The sequence below is a fragment of the Gymnoscopelus braueri genome (assembly GCF_963280865.1).
Source record: "Gymnoscopelus braueri genome assembly, chromosome: 4".
Lineage (NCBI taxonomy): Eukaryota > Metazoa > Chordata > Actinopteri > Myctophiformes > Myctophidae > Gymnoscopelus > Gymnoscopelus braueri.
In genome coordinates, this window is record NC_137605.1 from 47,239,346 (window position 1) to 47,254,019 (window position 14,674).

Consider the following 14,674-nt stretch of genomic DNA (forward strand, 5'->3'; position numbering starts at 1 on the left):
TGTGTGTGTGTGTGTGTGTGTGTGTGTGTGTGTGTGTGTGTGTGTGTGTGTGTGTGTGTGTGTGTGTGTGTGTGTGTGTGTGTGTGTGTGTGTGTGTGTGTGTGTGTGTGTGTGTGTGTGTGTGTGTGTGTGTGTGTGTGTGTGTGTGTGTGTGTGTGTGTGTGTGTGTGTGTGTGTGTGTGTGTGAGAGTGAGTGAGTGAGTACCCCTGAGCCACTGCCACCCCAGATACTGATCATGGTCAGTGTTGAGGAAGAAGTTACATGACTGCTTATATCTAAACTTTATATTATACCATCCCTTATAATACTTCTACAATACATTATGATATTTGTCAGCTTGTAAGAGCCTAGATGTCTCCACTAGGCCTAATAGCTATTGTTTTGGTACAGCCTATCTTGTTATGGTTCAGTTTGTCCTTCAGGCTGCTACAGTATAACTATGATCTCTGCCTTGTGCTCGAGGCAACTACCGTACCACTGACATGAGTGTTAATGTACTTCTGACCATGATATCATGTACATAAAGCATAACCACCTCCACCTAGAATATTGTCTCGACTCCTATGTGCCTTATCGATTGCTGATTGATAAGACAGTTCTTGAGTGTCATGTCAGTATCATGTCAGTATCATGGTCAGTGTCATGTCAGTATCATGTCAGTATCATGTCAGTATCATGGTCAGTATCATGTCAGTATCATGGTCCGTGTCATGTCAGTATCATGTCAGTATCATGTCAGTATCATGGTCAGTATCATGGTCAGTATCATGGTCAGTATCATGTCAGTATCATGGTCAGTATCATGGTCAGTATCATGTCAGTATCATGGTCAGTATCATTGTCTGTATCATTGTCTGTATCATGTCAGTATCATGGTCAGTATCATGTCAGTATCATGGTCAGTATCATGGTCAGTATCATGGTCAGTATCATGTCAGTATCATGGTCAGTATCATGGTCAGTATCATGTCAGTATCATGGTCAGTATCATGGTCTGTATCATGTCAGTATCATGGTCTGTATCATGTCAGTATCATGGTCAGTATCATGTCAGTATCATGGTCTCTATCATGGTCAGTATCATGGTCAGTATCATGGTCAGTATCATGTCAGTATCATGGTCAGTATCATGGTCAGTATCATGTCAGTATCATTGTCTGTATCATGTCAGTATCATGGTCAGTATCATGGTCAGTATCATGTCAGTATCATGGTCAGTATCATGGTCTGTATCATGGTCAGTATCATGGTCTGTATCATGGTCAGTATCATGGTCAGTATCATGGTCAGTATCATGGTCTGTATCATGGTCAGTATCATGGTCTGTATCATGGTCTGTATCATGTCAGTATCATGGTCAGTATCATGGTCAGTATCATGTCAGTATCATGGTCTCTATCATGGTCAGTATCATGGTCAGTATCATGGTCAGTATCATGGTCAGTATCATGTCAGTATCATGGTCAGTATCATTGTCTGTATCATTGTCTGTATCATGTCAGTATCATGGTCAGTATCATGTCAGTATCATGGTCAGTATCATTGTCTGTATCATTGTCTGTATCATGTCAGTATCATGGTCTGTATCATGGTCTGTATCATGGTCTGTATCATGGTCAGTATCATGGTCAGTATCATGTCAGTATCATGGTCAGTATCATGGTCAGTATCATGTCAGTATCATGGTCAGTATCATGGTCTGTATCATGTCAGTATCGCGCTCCTCATGTTTTACACGTGTGGTGTAGAAAAAAGTCTTGTCGCAGGCGGGTCAAAAGGCCATTAAAGCCGCAGACCCCCACCTCACTGAACAGGGACCCCGACTAACCAATAGGGGTCGCTATAGTGCAACGACAAGGACGTTATCTCTCACCATTTTCACACTCACAAACTCTGCAACATGTGTTTGATGTAAGGGCCCGGCGAAGGCTTAGGGTCTGGTGGATGCGAGATATGCTACTGTATCATGTATGGTTCCATATAATCTCTCCAAGAAGCCCAGGGCCATGTCACGAAGAACAAGCAGCGAAGCCATTAAGCCCGATTTATGCTCCATCATATGATAGTGTCATGCGCTGGAAACAGACGATCTAGAAGCTCATAACATCGAGGCTGCGGCGTGTCGGGAGCTTGTAGATCGGGTATTTTCGGTCCATAAATTAGGCATTAGTCAGGTTGACTGACTGGATAGCGGTAGTGGAATTATCCCTTTTGCTTTAACCTCATGCCATTTTGCAGCCTATTAATACCACGGGGAGAAGTGACACTAGCTTGTCTTTTTAACAGCATTTTAATGAATTGTTTATGCCCGGTTTAATGATGTATATTGTGGCCCTGTAATGTGCCCTAATGAAGGAGAACGAGGCGGCCTCTGCTGAAGTATTAATTTGGACTGCCTCCCCAATGATTACTCCTCAGCCAGCCACCAACATAACCACTGCTGCTATGTTGGTACCACTGTTGCAAACGTGATTCATGGATGCTTTCCTTCCTACACGGCGGCTTGATTTCTTGCTGTCATGCTCCTGTATGAGGCTGACGCATCCTGAGGGGATCCACAGCAATTAGTTCAGCCATTTATTTGTCTTTCAAGGGCTTCGAGACAAAGCCTGATAAATCTGCAGAGGGAATATATGGATGGAAATATTGCTTTGGAATAATACATCCAATATTATAATGTAAACTAGGAAGATTTGTTCTTTCTTTCTTTCTTTCTTTCTTTCTTTCTTTCTTTCTTTCTTTCTTTCTTCCGTACCTACTTTTTTCCCTTTCTTCACATATCCTATTCCTCTTACACTATCTAAAAAAAAAACCACACATGACTGACACATGAACATACCTCGACAAACATCTCAGCACCTTGGTGGTGTGGTAATAGTCCTCTCTCTGCTGAGACACATGCCTGCAGAGCACACTGTGGTCTGTCTCCACCAAGTTCCCCTCTAGACTGGGACTAGACAGGTCTCAGATCTGCCGAAGAGAGGACTCACCGTGATACCCATCATTATGTGGCTTGGTATTCCTTCTCTGGTTTCTCGGCTTGGAGTCTAATAATGGAGACAGCCTTGTCACTCCTCTCAGCGGTTCATCTAAAGCTTTTTTGAGCTATATAAAACTGTCAGGCATGGGTGTCCCAAAGCCATCCCGGTACTGTAGTCCAAGAGCAGTCTAGGCAGTTTTTGAGGTAACAGTAATTATGTTCAACTCAATGATAGTAAGATTTCCGTTTAGTTTGCTTTGAATTGGAATTTGAGGATAAGGCCAAATGACGGTGGACATCATGATGGTCTGTAAAGAAACCACATGTATTATGAATAAATACTTTTGCTCACCTATCATCTATCTTTGTATTGCCCCATAATGTTGCCTGTCACTCATCTTTATCTAACTGCAAAGATAACCTGAAAATGATCTACTTTATATGACCTAGTTGTTCCGTTGAAATGTGTAGGATATGGGTATTCTTTATGACTATTTCATGAACACGGACAATATCTTAAGTGCATGAGAATTTTACGTAACAAATAAATGAAATACAACAGGTACTTTTCCTTAGATTACTATAGCCTACACTGAAAAGCCATTGAAAATATTCGTTTGGTAAACTGTACCATTATATTCAGATGTTCTTAAATAGCTAACCCTTGCAACTTCACAGAAAATACAGGAAATAGAATCACGACTTGCACTCTTCATGTCACAAGTTGTTGCTGCTATTGTTGACCATCATCTACATTGTCAAAAAGAATTGCCAAATCTATCCACTACAATTATTATTGCATTAGTTAAGCATTAGTTACTAGTTACTGCAGATTTAGATTATTAATACAAAACCATGTATGCCCTATTTAGGTTATTTGAAAACTTCTGATCTACAAGCTCACAACATATACTGTAGCATCGCTGTAGATCAGCTATTTATTTTTAAGTGAAATATTTTGAAAATGTTTTAGTACTTTTACTTGTAACAGCTAGGAATATATCTTTGTGGTTTTGCCACTTTTACTTAAGTAAAAAAAATCAGAGTACTTCTTTCACCACTGATGGGGTTGCTAGAAAACATAATCTACAGGAGAAGAAGTCATATATATGGCCTTGCTGAGGGATGAGCATGTTTCACAAACAGGCCGAGCAATTAGCCTGAATAATTATGCGCTGAAGGGGAGACACGATTCGCCCCACCGATCAGCAAAGTTCACGCAAAGTTATAATTAAACAATAACTCGTTTACAAATGAACGCACACAGGCATTTGTGTACTTAAGTGCGCATGGTGTAATTAGCTGTGATGCGTCTGAGTGAGATTGAAGAACAACAATGTCAAACTGTGGAATTATGTTCAGCTTGTGAGCCTGTATCTCTGTTATCCCTCCACAAGAGAAAGAATAAGGGGGAGGGGGGGGGTGTAGCCTGTGTGTGTGTGTGTGTGTGTGTGTGTGTGTGTGTGTGTGTGTGTGTGTGTGTGTGTGTGTGTGTGTGTGTGTGTGTGTGTGTGTGTGTGTGTGTGTGTGTGTGTGTGTGTGTGTGTGTGTGTGTGTGTGTGTGTGTGTGTGTGTGTGAGAGAGACTGAGAGAGAGATTATTGAACAATTTGAGCTCTATGAACAATAACTTTAATTAGTCATGCCACACATGCAATATATCCTATAAACGCACAACATAACACCCATTTTCAGTGTTTTAATACAGACAGGGTCCTGGGCTATAGGTTTGTTGTGCATTAACGTAATTTGACTGTCAAATATAGGGAAAGTTTGAAAACTGATAGCCACAAATAGGCCTACAATATCATAAGGGCAATTCTGATATGCCACAGTCAATGTCGGAGCTCTCTTGTTGCTTTAACCACTTAAACCCAGTCCCCAGCATATATATTCTGGGGGGAACATTAGCCAAAAATAGAAGTTCCATTTGAAATGTAATCTGCTCATTTTTACTTACAGTATTTGTTCATCACTTATACTTTACTTGTTCATCAACTCCAAAGTCACTTGTTTATTCTGTATCCTGTAAGAATTCTCTCACCTGATTGGATGAAATTGATATCCTGACCTGAAAACGTATGTTCTGAGATGGAAAGACCCTATATTACTGGTTACTTATTTTGACAGATAAATATCACTTATCTCCTTTAATCATGCCAGGAAATCTAGGGATACATTTTTTACCCTGAATGTGTTGGTTATTGCAGGGATTATTAACAATATAGCCTACATGGACAAACACTGTTGCTATACCCTTACAGCAGTGGTTCTTTAACATTTTCATGACAATGACCCCAGAATTGGCCATGGACCCAGATAGATATTTTGTGCCCAGAGAATATTTCTCATTTCATATTCTCAAAATTATTCTTTATTTATTTTTTCTCAAGATTTATCAAAATGTTTTACAAGCTTTTGAGCTTGTAGATCGTCTATTTTCGAATCGCTTAAAGCCGCACTATGTAACTTTCCTCTGCTACCCCGGATTTGAACCAGGTTTCCTGCGAAAGTGCTGACATGTTTACCATTGAGCTAATAGAGCCTGCCTGCTTGCTCAGGGGATAAATTGAATCATAACCTTCAGGTCAAAATTTGTGTCAAATCCTGTGTCTAGGTGAGACATGACCTTTGACATGATCTAAATGTCTCAATAGAAGAGCAGGGAGATAAAACCAACCACCCCAATTGTAAGTTATATTGTATTAACATACTCTACCATACACATTGGACACATTTTTATTGTATGTATTTAAAAGTTACATAGCTTTAAGCCTATAGGGTCGAATGTTCCTCATTTTGCTGCGTACCCCACTTTGAGAACCAACTGCCTCGCAGGGATTTTTACAGATCTACTTTTATTCTCAAGGTCCAACTCGCTGAATCACCTTATGTCTAATTAATTTTAAGTGGGCTGGATAGGGAAATGGGGGGATGGCTGGGGGAGAAGAGAAGATAATCTGATTGTGAGCTCACCTGATATCCTCTCAGACAGACTGTAAAAGACACTTCAAAGGCTCTGGTTTGACACCGAGATCCCGCGCCAACTCTGTGATGTTCCAAGCCTGTGCTGACTGCTGACAGAACGTGACGTCACACCCTGCTGTCTCTTGAGCTTGAACAGATGACTTTCTACAGCCACCACAAATCTTCAGTGGCGGAAGAAGAAGCTACTCAGATATATTTTTTAAATATATATATTTATTGCTAAAACTAGCAATACCATAATGTAGAAATACTCGTACATATATTCAAATACTTATAATGTTAAAACTGATGATAGGTTCTTGGTTTACCTATGATCCTAGATTACTGAGGCACTACACTGTATATATGCATTGGATGTACTACCTTGAGTTTTCCTTGCTTACTGTAAATCGCTCTGTATTCAAAATTGTAAAAGTAGGCTACAAAAGTATTGGCATCAAAATATACTTAAAAAGAAGCCTACCAAAGTAAAAGCACAAAACATTGTCAATATTTGTCCAACTTTTTCTAAAACAATACCTGATCTTACGCGTTGCGATGCTGCACATTGTGAGCTTGTAGATCGACTATTTTTGAATAGCTGTGGTTGATTTTTGTAATAATCTAAATATAATTAAAATCTGCAAAGCAACTAGCCTAACTAAAGCTGTCAAATAATTGCAGTGGAGTAAAAAGCATATATTTGCCTGTGAGATAGTTAGATGTGGAGTAGAAGTTTAAATATGAAAAAAATGGAAATACTCAAGTAAAGTAGGCTTTGTACCTCAAAATTGTACCCAAGTATTGTTGTAAATGTACTTAGCTACACTTTCCACTGCAAGTCTTTGAGGATATAGGCCTATATGGACAGCCTATATCTATGGCATACTGTATGTGATTAGACTCAGCTTCCAGTTGTAGAGTTTCAGTGATAAATGATATCTCAGTTGTTGTCAAAGGTCCAGTCGGTTACCATCAGGACATGATGTCACAGACACAGTGCCTATATATTAGTAGAGTGTATGGCCTAGTATTGAAAAAGATTATAGGTCTTAAAAGGTTTAACGATAAATGTGGGTTACCTATCCTTTAGACCAGTACTCAAACTTTTCCGTGCCAAGGACCCCTATCTGAAAATGTTTTGTGCCAGGGACCAGATGAGAGGATTTGTGTTAAAATAATTCAATTTTTTAAAATATTTTTAAAATATTTTAAATATATATATTTTAAATAGCAGATGTACAAGCTCGCAGCGCGGCACAAAGTGACACACTGTGAGCTTGTAGATCTGCTATTTTTGAATTGCCAACCTAGAAATGGTTAAAGGAGTTAAAACGATTGTGATGCTACATTAACTACTTTTGTTGGGGACCCCCCCCCCCCCCCCCCCCCCAAGGACCCCTTTAGACAACCCAATGCAAGTTTTTTTCAAATCCACCAAAACCAGACTGAGTGGCTTAGTGAGGCAGGAGAAGTAGGCCTACCACGTTGTGATGCATGCGTCCAAAGAAGCCAGTCACAGCACTCCTGGACTGATCAATCATGGTCTCGCTAGATGGCGCTAGAGCACCAGCGACCCACCAACCACCACCGAACTCGGCCCACAACACAACAGCGTTTCCTCTGAGTCGAATTGGTTTTAATGTCAATTCATCCAAATAAAAAGGAAAGGTGTAATTAACGTGTATTAATTGCATCTGCTTAGTGAGCGAATGAAGGGCACAAGAGGGTATCCCTACTTTTTTGATTAAATCATGTAATGTTCCAAATTCTTCTCGGAGGATGCATGGGAGAGGCAGGGTAGCCTATTCTAGTGGTTCTCAACCTTTTCAGACCCCCCCCCCCCAAAAAAAAAAGAAAAACAAAAAAAACATGTAGGGAGGGACCCCCCTGGGTGTCCCGACCCACAGGTTGTGAACCACTGTATTAAACAACCCCAGCACCCCCATGATAAATTGATATGCAATTATAATCCTGACAGCAATATAAAACCTGTGTGATCTACAGTACGCATATAGAGGCTACTCTTGTTGTGGTTCTATACTGGCGATTATGAATAGGCCTAATAGGCCCTAGTGCAATGAAAATAATACAGAAAGCAAAGAGGCTATTATTTGGAAAGGTGTGGACAAATTAGCCTATTGCTTTCGGGGTTCATGTCAAAAATTCATCAGCTGGCGTGAATTCACTCCAGAGAGCAGTGGTGTAAAGTAACTAAGTACATTTACTCAAGTACTTGGTACAATTTTGAGGTATTTTTAATTTACTGGAGTATTTCCGAATTTCAGTAAATTTACTTCTTGTCCACTCTCAGAGGCAAATATTATTATTTTACTCCATTACAATTATTTGAAAACTTTAGTTACTAGTTACTTTGTAGATTTTGATTATTATTACAAAACACACATTACCCACTTTAGCCCTATATACATTTCGGCCATTTGAAAATAGCCAATCTACAAGCTCACAATGCATCACAATGCAACATTGTGAGCTTGTAGTTGTAGATCTGCTATTTTAAAATGATTTTTATACATTTGAAAACATTCTGCATAATGAGTAGACTACTTTTGGTGCTTAAGTACATTTTGATACCAATACTTTTGTCCTTTTACTCAAGTAAATTTTGAATTCCTGACTTTTACTTGTAACAGAGTATTTCTACTTTTGAGTATTGATACTTTTACTTAAGTAAAAAATGCAAGTACTTTTTCCACCACTGCCAGAGAGAGACCATGGAGGGCCATGCATTCTGAAACCAACCAGGGAACGACTTTTCTCTGTGGCAGGCCTATCAATGTCGAGCCTCATTTATATTCCGTCGCACCACGGTGTCACGCATCCATAATTGCAGACCTACCAGCTCACAACGAGTTGTGAGCTTGTAGGTCTGCTATTATGGATCGGGCTTTCAAATGGCACAATAGACTGGGTCTCCCCTTCCCTGTTCAAAGGGGATACAGCAGGATAGGTGGGCACTAGGGACATCTGGGCACCTGATTGATGTAAAATTGGCTTTTTTGTCCAAAATATTAGAAAATAACTTATATAAAGTATACATGATGTGAACATGCACGATATATCATTATCAGACTTAATTGTATCCTTAAACTTCTTGTTTATGGCCCAAAATGACTGAATATAGGCTACTGGTTTTGTAGCTATTTGTAGCAATATTAGACCTCAATTGTCGAATGTTTAAGCATGTTCTAATCATGTATAGGCCTACTTTACATTACTTAGGACCATTTTTTTAAAACATGTTTTAACATTTTGGACAAAATAGCCAATTTGACATCGAGGTGCCCAGATATCCCTTGTGCCCACCTATCCTGTTACCGGCCTATCAATGTCGAGCCTCATTTATATTCCCTCGCACCACGGTGTCGCTCGTCTAAAATAGCAGACCTACAAAGCTCACGTCGCCAATGCGACGAGTTGTGAGCTTGTAGGTCTGCTATTTTGGATCGGGGCCGAGCTTCAATGGCACAATAAAAGGGTTTCCCCTTTCCCTGTTCAGACTACAGAGGCGCTCCTTGGCCGTACATAATATCACTTTCAGCTCATCAATATCATTTCACACCCTCCACCGAAACATGATCAAATTGACAACGGTTGGGGGCGTTGATGGCAGGGTGTCGATAGAAATATAGATAAGAGATGTGTCCGATAATACACGTATTATTACAACACTTTAGGGCCACACATTTGAAGCATTTCACACTGACAGGAAAAAATAAAATAATCCAACCACAATGCCGACAAACCATTGGGCTGAGAGACAATTCTGGCAGTCAGTGTTATATGATATAATAAAGCATCACATATTTATATGCTCTTTCCTGTTTGTGGTGGATGTTTACAGAAAATCCTCCCCGTTTTACCCATGATTTCTGTGTTTTACACCTTCTCACAATTTCACAAATAGGCTAACAAAACGAGAATGAAATAAGAGGTGCTATACTACTGTCGAATCTTTCAATTGTTTAACTGGTTTGCGTTTTGGGGGATGCGAACAAATATAATTGTGTGATAACCAAATAAAAAGGATCAACAATATCCTCCTATTTCCCCTTTTCTATTGTATTTTGGCGTTATTTTTTATGCTATGTTGATTAATTGAATATAGGACCACAATGGAAACAAGTCCCCATGCAGGACTTTTTTGTGTTATTCTTTTAGCTCAAATGCTGTTTACATGTCTGTCTAATAAAGTATTCAATCAATCAATCAATCAATCAATCAATCAATCGATCCTTCAATCCTTCAATCCATCAGTTCATCCCAGTTATACTTGGGCCCAAAAATGTATCACACATTTATACTTAGTTGCACACTGGTGTTGCCTGTAAATGGCAGATCTACAAGCTCACAATGCCTCACATTCGTGAGGCATTGCAAGCTTGTAGATCTGCTATTTACTGAGCACAACACAGGCACACAGTATAACTGAGGCTTGAGCTGGGTTTAAGAGCTCCATCCCAGTGACCCGGGTAATGGACAAGAATTGACAAAATACTGCAAGCTGTTGTTGTCTTTCGACGTCGTGAGCCATAAAAGTGCTCTCTCTCTCTGACTCTCTCTCTCTCTCTCTCTCTCTCTCTCTCTCTCTCTCTCTCTCTCTCTCTCTCTCTCTCTCTCTCTCTCTCTCCCCCCTGCGCTGGGGGAAACAGGTCATTGGTGCATTTGACAACAACACTAAACATGATTATTGTTGTTGGCAACGAGCAGAGAATAAACTCTAACTATGTGGAACCTATTTTCTCTCAAAATGTCGCACTCCAAAGGATAAAGGCCCCTATAGCCCTTTATATCTTTTAATTCCTCAGCCATGAGCTCAGACTCAGCCATTTTACATTTACACCACCCATTTCATCAAGAAAACAGATCTTTTAGGTATAATAAGATTTTTTTTTGGTTTTGCTGAATAAAATACGTAATAGCCTCGACATTGAAAAAAAGCTTTTTTTAATATCAACCCCATTATTTAAAAATGTGCAAGTCATTTTTGTTCATGTGTCCAAGTGATGAAATGCCCTTAAACATAATAAGGCCTATTCCTATCACCTCTGCGCGCTTTATCTATACTAACCCCAAGTTCATCCAGTGAATGTGACATAGCCTATAGAACCAAAACAAACTCATGAATTAACAAAGGAAAAAAACAAAAACAAAACCAAGATACAGGGGGGTGGGGGGGGGGGGTACAGCATTGAAATGCTATAGGTTTACATCTCACAAGTTGAATTCCAGCCATTTTTAAATTTGACCAATTTACAAAAGCTGCACAGTACCATTTGTAACTCTGAGAGAGTATAAAAGGGACCAAATGGACCCTTATGGGTCCATTTGGTTCCATTTATACTCTCTTAGATTTGACTGTGTGTCTGAGGAGGGAATATTCCGTGTCATCGTGTCGGCTTCTCTCTCTTTTTTTTTTTTTACGTATTATCGAATAAAATACTACTATAGGAAAGCTTCTCCCCAACCGAGAAGATATAGTGTCGCGTCCCTGGATGTCAATTGGCATAAAACAGTGGTTTTCAACCATTTTTGTATCAAGATCTATTATTTATTCGGCATTTGAGCCCCGGAACTACCGTTTCATGAGATTTAGACTCTGAGAACCAAGACTTAGAATATTTTGTTGCATGTTGTTGGATGAGATTTTGTCCAAAACTCCATGCTGTATTGATGTTGGTACCATAGGAGAGATGAATAGATCAAAATAACAATTCTTTAATTAAGTAATGCAATGTTTATCAATAATTTAACTCTTGAGAGCGTAAAATGAAACCAAATGGACCCGTAAGGGTCCATTTGGTTTCATTTTACGCTCTCAAGAGTTAAATATCTAATAAGGGTCCATTTGGTTACCAACTCTCCATCATTTAGCTGGGGACCACCTGGAACCCCCTCAAGGACCACTGGTGGTCCCCGGACCACTGGTTGAGAACCACTGGCATTAAAACAAAAACAAAGCTATATAAGAACAAGCTGGTTATCAGGAAGTGGGGAAAAAAAAGATGTATATACATTTAGCTGTGAAGGTATACAGGCTATGGCAATCCCGCTGAAATAAAAAATATGTCTCTCCATCCCAATATCCCACACACACACACACACACACACGCCTTCTCGATGCAATCTATATATATCGTACTTTGTGTCATCTATAAAAGTCATCATAGAATAAATTACACTTTCATTAACAAAAAAACAAAAAACAAAATTATAATAAAAATCTATGAACAATTCCCCAATAAAGCAATTACAGACCAAGATTAATTAAAAATAAAATGGCTGAAATGCATGGCAAGGATCACAAACAAATAATAATAATAATAATAATAATAATAATAATAATAATAATAAACAACTCGGTCATAATAATAGCAGTTATTTTTGATCATATGCTATAATGTTTGGAAGGTCACATTACCGAGAATATGGCTCTCCTTTCATATCAATCTGTATCTGATTAAATTTATCTGATTAATTCGTTTGTGGACAATCATTTAAAACTACCATCGAATGATTTGAATTCAGCTCTTAAAGCATTTAAGCCTGGGCTAATATTCTGATTGACAACAAATGTATAATGCCAGTCAGAGGGAGACAAATGACAATACATTATTATAAGGTAAAGCAATTTCAGTTTGATTCCCACATCGATGAAAGGCCTTTAAAATCCAAACCGAAATAACCACACAGAAATATAACACTGCAAACAAGCGGTACTTTCAGCGACAAATAAAACATTAAATATCGTAGAAATAGGTAGTAAGCTATTGAATAAAATCGGGTAAAAAAATAAAACAAAAAAAATAAAACCTGTAATGTTTTGAAAACATCAAAAAGTGCCCCAGTGGAAAACAAAAAAAACAAAACAAGGAAAACAGCCATGACTCTTAAAGTTATACAATATTTACAAAAGTTGGACCACGATGTTTGTGTGAGAGTTGGTGACATGTGTGTATATAGGCCTCTATGGCCCTGTCCTGGAGAAAAAAAGGGGGGGAAAGTGCCAGATTTCCCCATCCATCGCCACACCGAAGCCCTTTCCTTGACCTCCCTCCCTGCTGCCTGGCTGGCCGAGTGGCGATGCGATGCGGGGGGATGCATGTGTGTGTGTGTGTGTGTGTGCGTCCAAAATAATATAGACCCATAAAGGCCAAGTCTAATATTAGTTAACCACTTCAACCCCAGAATAATAGGGGGAGGCTTTAGGCCCCAAAAAATAGCCGATCTACAAGCTCACACGTGTTTTTGTGAGCTTGCTATTTTTGGCGAAGAGATTTGGTGTGTAGACATGGAAAAAAGCGGTCCAACAGTTGCAACCCAGGTCCGTTTCACTAAGACTAGGGTTTAAGTGGTTAAAGAGTATAACATTTAAGCTGCATCAAGTCGACATAATAATAATAATAATAATAATAATAATAATAATAATAATAATAATCATAATCATAATAATAAGACCCTATAATAATAATAATCTGCGTTTGTTTTGATAACTAAATACTGCAATTTATAATGAAAGAATGAATAACCATTGGATGGCCTGCAGTAGAGCCTATATCATCCTATAACCAGTGCATCAACACTGCTTTCCAATGCAGGCTGCATGGGGGTTTGTATAGACATGAGTGACAGGTGGATTCAACCCTCACACACATCGCCCAGGCGTAGCTCAAAAAACCTCGGCTTTGCTTGGCTGGGGTTTCAGTTTAACTGTTGTTTAATAGTGTTTATAGTCCGCTCCAATGCAGCTCTGGTGACTCTCCTGTTGGACGCACACAGCACACACTACTACTACTACTGTTGTTATTGTTGTCGTAGCTACAAATCAATACCATAATAATGATAATAATAATCACGCGGTGGGGTGGGGGGGGGTGTATTGTATACAATAGGCTATTATAAAAAACCGTTGAATGTGTATAAACCATTCAGCTCAGAATCTCGAAGTTAGTTTTTAAACCAGAATTCCCTTTTTTTTTGTCAAGTGTTTTTCCACGCACACACAATAGGGGCTACACCTTGAAACTGCGTCGACTCGAGTCACAGTGCTAGGCATCATAATCCTCGAGGAACACGCTGCTTGTTGTATTGTACGTTCCTTTTTAGCTCTTGGGACGAGAAAATGACATATTTTCCCTCGGCTGGCTTTGCTATAAATTCGACCTTTGAAATATTATTCAATGCCAGATGTCGTAGTATAAGTACTCACTGCCATCTATAGCCTATATTATACATAAAACACCCACTATATCATTCATAGTCCAGTGATTTATATATAAACGTTGAGGATAAATACAAAATAAATGTCAAATAACGCAGAAGTGCACACAGTAAAATCCTCAGTGTTAATTTATCCACATTTGTAACTCTGAAAGAGTATAAATGGAACCAAATGGACCCTTAGGGTCCATTTGGTTCCATTTATACTCTCCCAGAGTTAAATTAACACTCAAGATTTGACTGTGTTAAGTCTGTTATTGTTCATTGGACCGGCGTTTGGACTCCGTGGTGCGGCGGCGTGTCCCCGTACACATCCTCGGACCCCGGGAGGGGTCCGCCGGGCGGTGTCATTCGCTTCTCCTTCTGTCTCCTGTTACAAAACCAAACCCGCACCACCTCCTTCTCCAGCTGTAGACTGTCCGCCAGGGAAGTAATTTCCAACGCTGCTGGTTTGGGAGTCTTCAAAAAATGGGTCTCCAGGGCCCC

General features: G+C 39.4%; 1 protein-coding gene across 1 annotated transcript in view; it reads right to left on the reverse strand.

Moving 5' to 3' along the window:
* Positions 1 to 14,449: 14,449 nt before the first annotated feature.
* Positions 14,450 to 14,674, reverse strand: part of pou3f2b (POU class 3 homeobox 2b) — a gene marked incomplete at both ends in the record, with an annotated part of 1,316 nt that continues 1,091 nt past the window's right edge. Inside the window, 1 exon segment of the mRNA XM_080426562.1 lies at positions 14,450 to 14,674. This exon segment is cut by the window's right edge and continues 1,011 nt beyond it. Within this exon segment, the coding sequence (XP_080282688.1) occupies positions 14,450 to 14,674 (225 nt within the window).